This window comes from Ruditapes philippinarum, unplaced genomic scaffold (genome assembly GCF_026571515.1).
Source record: "Ruditapes philippinarum isolate M1 unplaced genomic scaffold, ASM2657151v2 ctg252_1_1_1_1, whole genome shotgun sequence".
NCBI lineage: Eukaryota > Metazoa > Mollusca > Bivalvia > Venerida > Veneridae > Ruditapes > Ruditapes philippinarum.
The window spans coordinates 155,983-169,957 of record NW_026859757.1 but is presented as its reverse complement, the minus strand read 5'-3'; the positions used below and the strand labels follow the sequence as shown (position 1 = coordinate 169,957).

The following is a 13,975-nucleotide window of genomic DNA, read 5'->3' as shown; positions in this document are numbered from 1 at the left end:
CTTTTTTTATTTACGAATTTTTAAATATTGTATGCATACGTTTGTTTTACTATATCTAATTTGTAGTTGTATTAGCCTATATATGATTATGTGGAACTGCTTTTGTGATACACGTAACTTGTGATGATCATGCGCGGCTCGTCCTTTACCGGTTCAAATGGTCAATTAGAAAAATTGTACATGTAATTAAAGTTTAAAATATCTTGTTCGTGAATTCCAGTTTGTTTCATAAACTATATCCATGTTTAGTGACTAAATATAGAAACTAAAATACCGACAGATCACGTTATGACACACCGTCATAAGTTGATAAGTACATTTCTGAATTTTGTTCCATAATAATTCTTGATAAATGTGAACAATTGTGACTAAAGGTATAGGCTTATATTTCACTATATTTGAACGTTTTTGGTGGCATAACTGATTCATTTTGATATTGAACTCCTAAACACTCGATCAAGTGCGACTTATCATATTGAACTCCTAGACACTCATGTATAACTAACCATTGCACAAATCTAGCATCTTTTATAGATTGAACACCATCTTAATTCAAATATAAAAGTTCAAGATTTCCGACATGTATGATCTATTATTTGTTAAGGAATCGTGCCAGTACCTTTAAACATTAAAATTATTGCAGCGATAAAGAATGACCCATCATAGTTCACATAGTGTGTAGAGGGTCATTCACAGATATCTTTAGATTGTTGAAAATGGCTGGCTTGTTTTCGCTTTGTATTGTCCTGTCTTTTACCTACCTGGTATGTTATTTTACAAAGTATTCACTTACATAAAATTATATCATATTCTGTTGTTATGCCTGTTAAGTCGCACTGAAAGTTAAAAAAAATATCAAAAATAATTTGAATGTACTGAATTATTATGTATTGAAACCATTGCCAATGACGACAAATGTATACATGTATTTACAGCTGGCTATTTTAAAACGTTCATTTCCACCTTATTAAGTATGTTAAAAGTTAAATGAATGTACCTTAGACTGACCATCAGACTGACTTGATCGGACAAATCTTTCAGCCATATTTCTCAATTTATTTTAAACAGGTGAATGGTGAGACCACGACGCCAGCACCACACCAACATCATGAGCACACAGAAATGGAAAGTTTTTCCTTCCATTATGATGGAGCTTCAGTGAGTAAATCATTAACGAATTTCCATTTTGCGTTTAAATCAATACCAATAATTAACAACAAATTGAGGAATAATTATTAATGTAAATGAAGGATGATATAGAACAAATTACGACGATTGACGACTCATATTGACAGTGTATGCAAATTCAAGCTTACAAGGGGTAAGTGTTTGTCTTGTACATGAATCTCACCGAAAAAGATGTTTGATTACAGAGACATATAAATAAATACAGGTATATATATTACAGTCATCATAAGTTCTTATATCATTTAAATAAAATTAGTGAATTGTGCAAATCATCATAGTAATGTTATAATGAAATTAATGTAACTTAAATTGTATTGCTTTCTGTCTACATGTGTCAGTTAAGCATATCTTTTATTTAAACTTTGGAAATATTTGGCCACTTTAGAAATACAGTGCAAACGTTTATAAGTTACGTGTTTATGAAAGTTGTATTTAATGAATATTTGCAGCAATTGATGCTTGTGATGGTTGATACAAAGTGTTACATATGGACTCTCACCCACAAACAACTACAAGGTGTTCATACAGACGACGGTCTCCGGGCTATTGAGGTATATGTTATATGGATATTCGTTATTTTACATACTATTTCTACCTACTATTTCATTTTGTTAAAACTCAAAAAATTTTCCCATGAGTAAACAAGTTGTCAAGTGTTCAATTATTGTGATTTGATTGCGCCTATGTCACTCCTTTTGCACAGAAATTACACATAATTGTAGATTTATTTTGCTCACATTCAGTTTAGATCCGCATATTTCATTCATCATTCATTGCGAGCAGGTATAATAATTTGGAATTCTGATTTTCAGCTGAAGGTTTTAGGTGATATAAAAGACGCATTATACACAGTTGTACCTAAAGTTGTTCTTGCCTCAAGTATTCAACACGGATGTGGAAGACACGCGGATAGTTTCTATATTGTTCACTAAATACTTCAATAAATACATGTGAATAAAATATATCTTTCTTCTTTTCTAATGCCATTTCAAACTACACAAGACAAAACGTTAGTTCTTTAACTAAAGGTGTGTGTAGGTTTGCAGATTAACATTTAATGATGAAAGAAATACATTACGTTACAATGTGGTCCTAGATTCAATCGTTTGAAACAAAACAAAAAACACACAAGGATTCTTTTTATTGCACGGCATCAGGTATGTTTACGGTATAGGTGGAAAAGTTACTTAACCCTTGTCAGCAAATATCTCAAGGACGTCATGGACAGCGGCAGAAATGATAGATTTGTATTTGATCATCTTTAAAATGAAATACAACATTATACAACAAAAACAACACTTTCTAGGGTAAAATTACTTAACAAGTTGTTTCGTGTAGCAAACAGATCAAATAGGAATATTGTCATGTCATTTTATTGAGAATATATTGATCAAGAAAACTTAACATGAGTCTGACATCAAGCAATACATGGTGATGCCAATCTCCTTTTGTTTCACTCTCTTGCTGAAAATCTTCAAATTGTGTTAAGTGGCGAGTAGTCACACCCTGTAGGGATCCTTTCAAATAGAGTATCAAAGTGGCACTCTGTAAATTGCAAACAGAAAATCGGTATGCACTATAAGGTGAAAAGCATACGATTCGTCGAAAAGGGCTCGACAGCTTCAAATTTGCCGCACATGCTTTTGTAATAAAAATTTCAATGAAGAAATGAAATTTCATACTCATAGTTTAAAAAGTAGGTGCAAGCATTGATATGGTCGTCTGTTCATAATTTATAAATATTTCAAGTGATAGAAACACCATCAATAACTTTCTTTGCAAGTGCTTGATAAGGTTCATGAACTAGCGTGATTAAACAAATCTTATTTTAAGTCAATGTCAACAGAATTCCTCCCTCGATATCATTAGTTTGGACGATGCATGTTTATAGTTTATTTTACAATAATAATGATTGCTGCTCCCAAAACGATGACGTTACATAATGGCACAAATTGCTGGAGTGTTCCAAAAATTCACCGAGTTTCCGAGCGGCTACAATGATTATATGTAAATACATAAGCAAATTTCTCGGGTGCTATTTCCCAATGGTTAGGTGATTTTCTGTATGTATTTGGGCATGCTATTCACTTTTAACTAATATTTAAAAAAGCCTTTACGAATTTTCTTCATAAACCTAATAACATTTACCTGACTCTTTCACCTGTTTGTCGTGGCCCTTTAGTCCGGCCAGTTTCAAAGAAAATATATTATAATATTCATGGACTGATAAGAGATAGACAAGAAAAAAAACAAATAGAAATATATGTTCTCACACAAAAATACATATCGCAGAATAATAACCACAAAATGTCATTTAATTTTTGCAAAGTCAGACAGAGAGAAAGACAGACAGATAGACAGTCAGGCAGACAAACCGAGGGAGAGCCAAGCAGACCAATACCGGTAGTTAAAATGACGGCAAACATTCGAACGGACAGACAACCGATATACGGTCGGACAATTATTTTGTTACCCGAATTCCTCTCAATTATGGAGCCCCATTGGTAAGAAACGTCCAATAGTGATTCTCGAGGAGCTCCAAAGTGCAAAATTTTACGAATAGTGCATCTCTTGGTGCTCTCTAATAGGCTCTGTGACATTCTTAACGTACAATATGATTTTCCGCCGTCTAAACGTTTTGTTTCATTCAATATTATACCAATAATAAAATATATCTTGAAACAGCGCACCTGATTTGCTGGAAATACCAAACAGGAAAGAAAAAATAAAATTATGAAAAATACTTTTGTTAATTCAAGTAAATCTGTCAGATATGTCTTCAATAGTGATTGATATAGAATCTAAGCTACTGAACGCATATCACTTGCCTTGCTTATTATGTCTCTATTGTACATTTAAAGCTGAAAGAGATTAATACTGACATTTCAAGTTCATGTATCTGAAAAAAATGTGAAATAACATTTCATAACACATTTTGCTTGGATCGGTCACTTAAAACTGTCCTAAATCAACTATGCTCATGAATTATACATTTACATGCAAAACGTAAATTTCTACTATATACAGGTTAATTCTCATTTTAGATTTTTTTTTATTGTTATGATTAAAAGATCACAAAGCACAGTTTATCCCACATACCAGTTTTATTTTTAGAGACACTAAAAGATAGGATATAGCTTATCTGAAGACAATGTCATTGATAGCTCGATATGGAAATCGTCGTGTTCAGATACAAGATTATAGATTGGTGAGACATGAAGTGCCTAGCTTTACTGACGATTTGTGCCCTTCTCCAGGTAATAATATTATATCAATTAATCATACGACATATTTATTACAAAACAAACATTTTTGCAACACGTCTGGTTTCACGGTAAGGACACGTAATAAGGTCCTTAAAGACTAATGTGAAAGCAATAATAAGAATATTTCTTTCCTGTAAATGAGTTCATAAAATGGGACATGTACACATATTACCTTACATAAAGAGCATTTATTCATACAAAAATATACCAGGAATTAATTAGGCAGACAAATGAAGTGGCATAAGTATATCTGCACTCACATGAACTATATATTACTCTCGTGATTAAAGACCACTTGACTGTCAATGATTTCTTCATTGGTTCATACCACAAATTACTATAACCCGTATTACAAATTATAATAACTGTTATATCACCACCTTTTATTATAACCATAATATTATCTTTGTTGTTTGTTCAGGGATTCATGTTCCAGGAGTCCGGCGAGACTGAGAATATAAGATTCTATTATGAACCTCATACGGTAAATGTTTACAATCATATAATATCATAAACTATACATTGTATCCATATTTCATACAAAATGAACAAAACTCAATGCAACGATTTATGTTTATATATTATTTCTAAATATTTGGTTCATTGATTATCTCTGATTGTATGGGGTTTTATAAGGCTTACAATAAATAAATTCTGAAATAGACATGGTTTTCACTGAACTTCTGTAAGCTCTGCTTCAAGAGTGAATGCCAAACAAACTATGAACAATTGTTCAAAAGAGGTTTTGGTAGATCAAAACAGAGATAAGATTTTACTGACAGACAAGTTATTTGAAATATTGAAATATTCTTGTAAAGAACCTTTCATATCATACAGAATAAACATATTATATTTGCATTCAGAATTTTTTAAAATTATTGTTTAAAAAAATTGCCATTTTAATTAATTACCGTATAACAAAGACACTTAAAGTTTTTTTCAGCGGTCAAAGGAGATTAAGAATTATGGGTAGAGTTCACAGACTCACTGCATTTTCTGTACAGAAATTAAAAAACTTGTATGCTTTCCAAATAAATCAACATTAACTTGAAACAACAAAACAGCTCTAAACTGAGTAAATGATCTTATATTTAAATGATAAAATGATATTTTATGAATATTGTTTATTTGTGTATAAAGCACATGATGGTGATTACAAGACAAGCCACGTGTTACATGATTGTTCTTACTGCGGACGAAAAGGCCATGGTCCATACTGACACACTTCTCCGTAAATTGGAGGTGAGTTTTGATAATGCTCTGTGAAAATATACAGAAGGCAATTCAAATTCTCGAAACCTAAATAATTTAAGTTCTGAAATCTGAAATGTCGATTTTAGAACTTTCCCTTTTTTGCAAGACTTCCGTGGCAGTACTAACTTCAGAATTGAGAAATTTGGAATAAAATACTCGTATATCACTGTCAATGTCATTTACCAATTGACAAGTTATAACAAATTCAACAACAACTAAAAGAAAGGGGAAAATGTCAAAGTACAAATTTGAATTGTGTCTTTAAAACAATAAAGGTTGTTTAAAGGCAAACACAATAGTTTCGACCACAGCTATTTGTTATCAATTTTGTTTTACAAATGTTTTGATGGTTGACAAATTAAAATCAAATCTGTTTTGGAACGTCTTTGAAAATGGAATACTATGAAAGGACAATGCATTTTAATCAAATATTTATGAGATTATTTTCGTTACAGTTGCAGCTTCTAGTACGAATCAATGATCCATCAACAACACTTACACCTGTACCACATTTCTCCCTTCATTCCAATCTACATAAACAATGCGGACGAGATATGGCACAGTACTATATCATCCAGTAAATTATGTTCGTGCAATTTTGATATGTCTTTATATGTATCAAATTAGAAAGAAATTAAATCATTTATGAATCCACAAATCAAATCATTATCAGTGATTGATTGAAAATAATGTTAGTAGTTAAATTAGTTAACATAAAAACATTCCCATCTAAATACGAGAGGAAATTGGATTTTAGTATCAACAATATTCACGATGTATATATAACTAAGGAAAATAAAGAGCTCATGTGGTTACACAAACAAAAAAAGTTGCTCAGACTATCATGTTTTCCTTCTTAAGCAGTATTTCATTTTATCTCGAACTCTTTAGTAGATGTCCTTCAAAAATTCTTGTAGAGTAACATTTTGTAAAAAGAAAAAAACCCACTTGTTTAACATGTCAAAATGTTCAAAACTGGACGGTGGATTTCATTAACATGCGGTTTTTACATCATATTAATGACAGAGGAAGCAGACAACCGTGTATGTGCACAAACGACTACTTTAAAGTACACACCTTCAATAAATCTCCTCGCTTTTAACTCTCTCAATTTTGTGCAAGTTAGCTCAAATAATGTAACCACTATTGTAATTTATGATCACTAACTAGAGTAATAAAATTTTTAAATTTCGAAATCATTGGAGTGCAGATAACGCAACTATTCTGACACAAAGGCTTTGATGTTCCTAAGGTGTGAATCTGAAAATGGAACAAGGTTAACATTCCTTCAAAAAATGTATACAATATTAGGATTTACAGGAAAGGAAAGAAAAGTGGATACTTATTGCAATAAAGCTGACTACATTAAAATTAAATATGTTCATGTTCTGTTGCTAGAAACTTTTAGATAATGTTGTTACTGGCTGAGAGATGCGTCATGTGAATAATCCATAGACGCTTTATGGCACAAGTCTTTTCTTTGTATGTACCATCATTTCTTACAGCAAAAGTATCATGAACATATATTCCTTATTTTTTGAATAACTGTTTTTCCCGGATTTCATCAGTTCTGAATACTTAAACATGTTCCGTCTTTTCCAAAAATATTTTCCTTAAGTCTTTGTATAAACAACATTCATTAATACAGTGAAATTCATCTTCTAATACATTATGAATAATGCATTTCCTTTCCATTTCTATTTGGAAAAACACACAAACAAACAATAAAATATTCTAGATAATTAAAAGATAATATATGTCTATGAAATACTTCAATATTACTGCTAAGCCTGTTGTGAATACATCTATCTTTTCATCTCTTTTAGTTAAAATGATTTAACATTGACAACACTATGTTCTAACTATGCATCGTAAAAACAGAACACCACACTGAACATAATTTTCATATCAATCAATATCTGATTTTAACACTTTTTAGACCAAATTAATATGTTTATTTTCTTGAGGTCTTTACCAGATATTAAATAATAGATTCTATAGTGAATTACAAAACGGTTCTGTCTTAATCACAATATACAGAATCATTCATTCTGGGCTGTATTTTTACTCAAAAGCGTAACAACATGAGATCAATGACTATATAAATCAATATGATTTTGATTTTCTTCAAGTTTCTATGAATACGATAGAATACTATGCTACTGTTGAAATACCTAAACTTATATTAGTAGTATAATTCTAAAGTCATTAACTATATTTACATCACGTATTTACAGTACAACATTACAAAATACAGGTATAGAAACAATCTGAGTATTTGGTTATAGTATTCAACATGTATACAGTAACATTCCCCGTTAAATTCCTAATATACGAGTTTATTTTATGCTTTTCAGTGGATTACTGATTTATCCGTGAAAATTATATTTGATAATTTCACAGTGAAAATTATCAATATATAATTTCACTTTTTTCAATGACGAAACTACTTTTTTAAGATTTTCCCCATGTGGTACCTCAATTTTATTTTTACTGACAATTCTGACAATATCAGGCTGTTAAAAAAATAGCAAAGCTGAAATAGATAAATAACTTAAATGTCAAAAGTAATAAAGAGAGAAAACTTACTTCTATTCCTTCAAATTCCAATCACAAAATTTCGTCTCTAAATTTTTTTGTTTCGTTTTTACAGTCTGAAAAATACATTCCTTCCCCATGCTAAACTGCTCTTGATGACATTTGGGCATATTAAAGTATCCTACGAGCAATAACTGCCGTATGCTTTATGAAAAATTGAAAAGCATTGACAGCCATCACTCGTAAAATAAGTAAAACAACCCAGCGTTCCTTACAATGCCTTAGCAAGCTTCCAAGTTTTCCATTTTCCTTAATAATTCCTAGCTCCTTTTCTGAATGTTTTCACTTCTGTCAACACTTATTTTTTGTCTGTTACAATCCTCAAATAAGTTTTCTTTCTTTTAAAAAGGTGTATGACTAACAAATCCAAATTATATCCTTCTGAATCTTACACAATTATTTTCCTCCCATGAAATACACAACTTTAAAAAATGGCTGCCGCTTACATTTAACAAAGCCAGGTCTAATATAAATTCGCAGTAAGTAACAGAAATATGGATGGATGGTTGGACTTTTTCTCCTACAAGAATTGTTTGTTTTTATTATTAAAACAAGCGATCATTCATATTTTTTTAATAAAATGAATAAATATCACCGTCATTTAACCTTGATTGGCGGACTTATTTTTCAGCTCAAGACTTCTTGTTTATAATGAGAAATTCCCTCTAAATGGGGCTCTCAATGGGGGAAACAGATTTTAATTTTAACGTTAAAATTATGGAAATTTCGTTTTAACTTGTTTTAAAGCATAAAATAAACAGAAAATTTGTCTGTTTGTTGTGTAAGATGTAATTTTATTTCATCTCGTGAACTTTAAAAACAGTATTCTCACTCGTGGCTACGCCACTCGTGAGAATACTGTTTTTAAAGCCCACTCGATGAAATAAAATTTCATCTTACACACAAACAAACAAATATCCTCTATATGTATCTTTTGTTAGTTAAGCATATGTATACAAGATTCTTTCAATAAAAAGGATTTAGTTGTACAACATTAATTAAAGATATGATGTACACTTTTCAAGCAAAACAACATTTGCATATAAATCTATATTGTATGAATCAACAGGTTTCCCTCCAAAACAATTCCCTCTGAATGGATCTCTTAAAGAATTTATTCACTATTATTACTGACATATGTGTAAATGTTATATAATTGTAATTGTTGGTATTGGCCAATTAAGAAGATTTATTAAGAGATAGGTCGTGGATAGCATGGGGGAGTATTAAGGAAATTATCATATTCTGGAATGTATAACATAACTGTGCATCCTAAAGCCTGTTCTGTATTTTAGTCTCACAGTGAAAAATTATTTTTTTCTGCATAAGTAATGCCACGCTTTTTCGTTTATTCGCATTCATTATGTAATATTTTAAAGAAACCCTAACAAGACTTATTAGCGGGATGTTGTATTTGATACGAACTAAATAAGGTGCATGAGTATTATATCTGCATTTGTTGTTTGCAATATTCTTGTCATTTCTGAGTGACAAAATCTTTTCTAATCTATGTAAATATGTAAATATTGAGTGAGTGACAGCCATTATGATTTATTAACTTATCTTGATTCACTTAAAGAATTGTGCTTATCTCGAACTAAACCAGGTCAAAAACTAGTTTGACCATTTCATTAGAGGGAAGAGAAAATGAAAAACTTTCCTATTTTTGTGTTATTTGCAGTGTTTCAGGTAAATATAAATACAAGTTTTTTGATATATAGCTCAAAACTCAAATGTTGCGATTGAACGACTTTACCAATGTGTTCTTTCGGAAAGGTTATTAAGTTCATATGAGCAAGCATTATTTTTTTATTTATTTGATTTTTATTTTTATTTCTGTGGCTTTCAACATACCACTTGCATAGAGTAATTGATACATTTGGCTTAACATATAGGGTGAAGCTTAGTACATAAGTGCTTGTATGTAAACTTGCTGCTCTCTGTATTGAATATTCTATATTCTCTTTATGACATTCTCAACAGCGCATGTTTCCTTTCCTTATTCCTTTATGGGCATGGTGTGACATGATAAACATTAGGTGTGTATTGCTCAACACAAATATTTCAATGTATTGACACTTATTTCATATTTATACATGTATATTGGTATGTTTGTATGTATGTAGATAACATAATTGTTCCTTTTAAGTTTATTTTCAGAATTTTAACGTATGTTCTTATATCCATTTATACAGCTTGCTTGCATTGAACAGATAAGAAGCGACTTGAACCAAAGTATTCATACGTGTATTAAATATTTTGAAATGTTCTGTAAGACTGAATTTAGTTGATCGACATTGTTTAGTTGATTAAAATTGCAATAATTCTTCCAAACACAGCTTTTATACTGATGCAATATGTATCGTAAAACACATATGAGCCGCATCATGACAAAACCAACATAGTGCGTTTGCAACCAGCATGGATCCAGACCAGCCTGATGCGATGCGCATCTGATCGGATCCATTCTGTTCGCTAAACGCACTATTTGTTTTGTAACGTAGACGCGCTATGATCCTATCATTCTTCACTTACGTTGGTTTTTGATACAACGATATTTATATAAATAATATATAATTGAAGTTTGATATAATTATATGATATAGGGTTGCTTGCTTTCAAGAATCAGGGGAGACAGAAACCATTAAATTTAACTATGAACCACATACGGTAATAATTTATATATTTTCCTATTTCCTAAAGTTGTCCTAAGATTTTAATATATGCTATTATAATTATGAAAAATTGATCTTTTGTAAATTATTCTACAGCCAAATGCATAATATTTTTTGGATACCAAATACATATAGAACATACAAGGAATTTTTCTACACTTCTAAATTGTTCGTATTAATAATTTATAACTTTACACATTCACTACCTTCTCTATAAAAAGCAATTTAAATCTTTGTGGTATGAATACATTTAATTATCCAACATACCTATATGACCTATATGCAGAACTACTCGTATATGATACAATTAAGATTTGTAACAATTTTGTCATATATTTAAAGCATATGATGGTAGTAACTCGGCAAACAACATGTTATATTTTTGTATTGACGTCTGCTGAGATGGCAATGGTTCATTCAGACGATAGTCTTCGTGCGTTGGAGGTAAAAATCTCTTTATTCTATAAAATTTATAAAGCACCATATAACTAAATATTTTAATATTTCTATTTCGAAAATAGATAGTTTACCATATTTCCGTTCTCTGAAATCGCCGGGAGGTTTTAAATTATTATTTCAAAAGATATAAATTGATAAAGTACGTGTGTAATTATTTTATAATTTGAATGACATTACTAATCATACTATATGATTTTATTTTAGTTACAGTTGTTGGTGAAAGTAAATGACCCGACCACCCCTCAAACAAAGGTGCCAGATTTTTCTCTACATACAAATATTCAAAGACAGTGCGGTAAAAACATGGCATATCATTACATAATTCAGTGATCTATCACATTAAAAGGAAAATAAAGTATATTTGAATTCAGTTTGGCTTGTACATGTATATACCACTAACCTTGCCTTCGGTGTGTGTATGTTTTAATAATTATGGGACACGGCGTTCTGTGAACGTTGCACTCCGCTGTCCATTATTACTAGAGGAGAAGCAATCTATTTATAGTGAAGAATTAAGGCATTAATCGTAATAAATCGTAATAATTAAACTATGTTTACTATAAAACGGCATTTGGTATTTATCTTATGTTATTGAAGTCATTTTTGTGAACGTCCTCAAAAGTTAAGCCCGCAATATTTTGCTCATAACATAGCTCCTCAAAAGTTTATGATAATGGTTTTATTTTATACTCTTTATTTTAATGATAATGGCTGTGCTTGCTTTGATTTGCTACATCTCGCATATTTCATCACAGTGGTTTTCTTTAGTCCTGAGAAAAAAAGCATACAATACTAAAGTTAATCGAATGTTAATATAGACAATGTGAAGCAATATGTGAGCTAATCTACAACTCATGTAATACTCGCGATGATATATACGATATAATCGACAGTGCCGTGTACGATTCCAAGTCACCCATATTCGTGATAAAGCTTTTCTTACACATTTATCACTTTTCACTCAACAAATGTATCGCTGGCGACAATTCAGTTTAAATGATAGCCCAATTATATGGCCTTGAGAACATAATTTGTAAAAAATATAAAATTCAAGTGCTTGTACATGTAGCATACATCAGAAAGTAGGAAAAGAAAATAAATATTGTTAACTTAATTGTCAGTATTTAAATAATAAAAGTAATGTCTTTTCTGAAGACATCTAAATCTGAAAAGGGGTTGATCGCTCGGAAACAAAAAAAAAACAAACAAAAAACACACAAAAAAACCCAATCATTTTTAATGTAAAGCGCTTGTATTATATAATATTTATAGAAATAAAGTTGTCGTGACAGGAAAGATGAAAATACTAACAATTAGCAGGTTACTAAGTTACATTGTTTCATAACAAAAACAAGTGTTCTTTATAACATATTGAACGTGCACTCCAAGTCTTGTTTCAAGAACGACTACTGTATTCACTTTGCACATGCTTCTACTCCTGGAATCGATTAAATATATTTGTATTGATCAGATCCCTGTGCTTCTTTCATTCGTCTGCTCTATTTATACAAGAACACTAAGTGCAGAGAGATATTGGCTTAAAGTATGGATTTTAGCAAAACTCTGGTAAGTGTTAATTTTCGTCTGATGTTTTAGTGGATTATTTTTCAAAAAGAAATACCCAAATTCATGAATGAAATACACCACTAGATTTGTAGCGTAGGTGTATGAGCGTAATTTCACATTATTTCTAATCATATGTTATGATAAATCATATAGTAACACCAATGGCTGTTTAGCTTAATACATATCAATTTAGAGGGGCGTCCGTGGTCGAGTGGTTAAGGTCGTTGACTTCAAATCACTTGCCCCTCACCGCTGTGGGTTCGAATCCCGTCAGAGACTTTGGATTCTTTCATGTGAGGAAGCTATCCAGCTAGCTAACGGAACGTCGGTGGTTCTACTCAGGTGCCCGTTCGTGCCTGAAATAATGCATGGAAGGGCATCTGAGGTCTTCCTCCACCAGTAAAGCTGGAACGTCGCCATATGACCTATAATGTGTTGGTGTGACGAAAAATCCAATTAACCAAACAAACAAACATATCAATTATTGACTGCTTCTCCTCGTCCGTTAGATATTTTCCTATATATAATATCATATACATGTATATATCAATTTTGCATCTTAGTTGTAACATGGGGTATTATAACATGAAATACATCATATAACTGACTTGTACATCTATTCCTATCATCGAGTACAACAATCTTATGTAATATCAACCAGCAAAACTATGTCAATATAATACATAGAATTGACCTAGCAGTATTTTCCCAATAAATCACCAGACTTGTTGTTATAGATTTCGTACCTTTCGTGAAGTCATTGAACTACACAGTGCCAGTTTTGTACCAAATTATAACTTAATAATGTTAAGATTACTTAAGACTTCTGACATTCATGCATATTTTTTTCATGCTTTATGATATGAACTTTAATATATTTGGATTTTCTGCGTTCCGTGTCATTAAGCGTTCTTTTTGCATTTTGCTCTCTTTTATCGGCTAGGCACTGAAACAACAACATACAGTCAT

General features: G+C 31.1%; 3 protein-coding genes and 1 long non-coding RNA gene across 4 annotated transcripts in view; all 4 read left to right on the top strand.

Annotated features, from left to right (window-relative positions):
* Positions 1 to 644: 644 nt before the first annotated feature.
* On the top strand, positions 645 to 2,148 carry LOC132757823 (uncharacterized). The gene is made up of 4 exons (XM_060749264.1): positions 645 to 764; positions 1,069 to 1,158; positions 1,638 to 1,739; positions 2,001 to 2,148. The coding sequence occupies exons 1-4, from the start codon at positions 717 to 719 to the stop codon at positions 2,118 to 2,120; spliced, it is 360 nt and encodes a 119-aa protein (XP_060605247.1). The 5' UTR covers positions 645 to 716; the 3' UTR covers positions 2,121 to 2,148.
* A 2,183-nt stretch (positions 2,149 to 4,331) lies between these two features.
* Positions 4,332 to 6,371, top strand: LOC132757822 (uncharacterized). Its single transcript, XM_060749263.1, has 4 exons — positions 4,332 to 4,445; positions 4,876 to 4,938; positions 5,595 to 5,696; positions 6,164 to 6,371. Exons 1-4 carry the CDS (start codon positions 4,404 to 4,406, stop codon positions 6,287 to 6,289), a joined length of 333 nt encoding a protein of 110 aa, XP_060605246.1. The 5' UTR covers positions 4,332 to 4,403; the 3' UTR covers positions 6,290 to 6,371.
* A 4,539-nt stretch (positions 6,372 to 10,910) lies between these two features.
* Positions 10,911 to 11,810, top strand: LOC132757821 (uncharacterized). Its single transcript, XR_009629503.1, has 3 exons — positions 10,911 to 10,976; positions 11,324 to 11,425; positions 11,645 to 11,810. It is a non-coding gene; the product is annotated as an uncharacterized LOC132757821 (long non-coding RNA).
* Positions 11,811 to 12,877: 1,067 nt separating this feature from the next.
* Positions 12,878 to 13,975, top strand: part of LOC132757810 (patched domain-containing protein 3-like) — a 28,125-nt gene continuing 27,027 nt past the window's right edge. The window contains exon 1 of the mRNA XM_060749223.1: positions 12,878 to 13,006. The gene's annotated coding sequence lies outside the window, so the exon portion shown is untranslated. The remainder of the gene's footprint in view (positions 13,007 to 13,975) is intronic.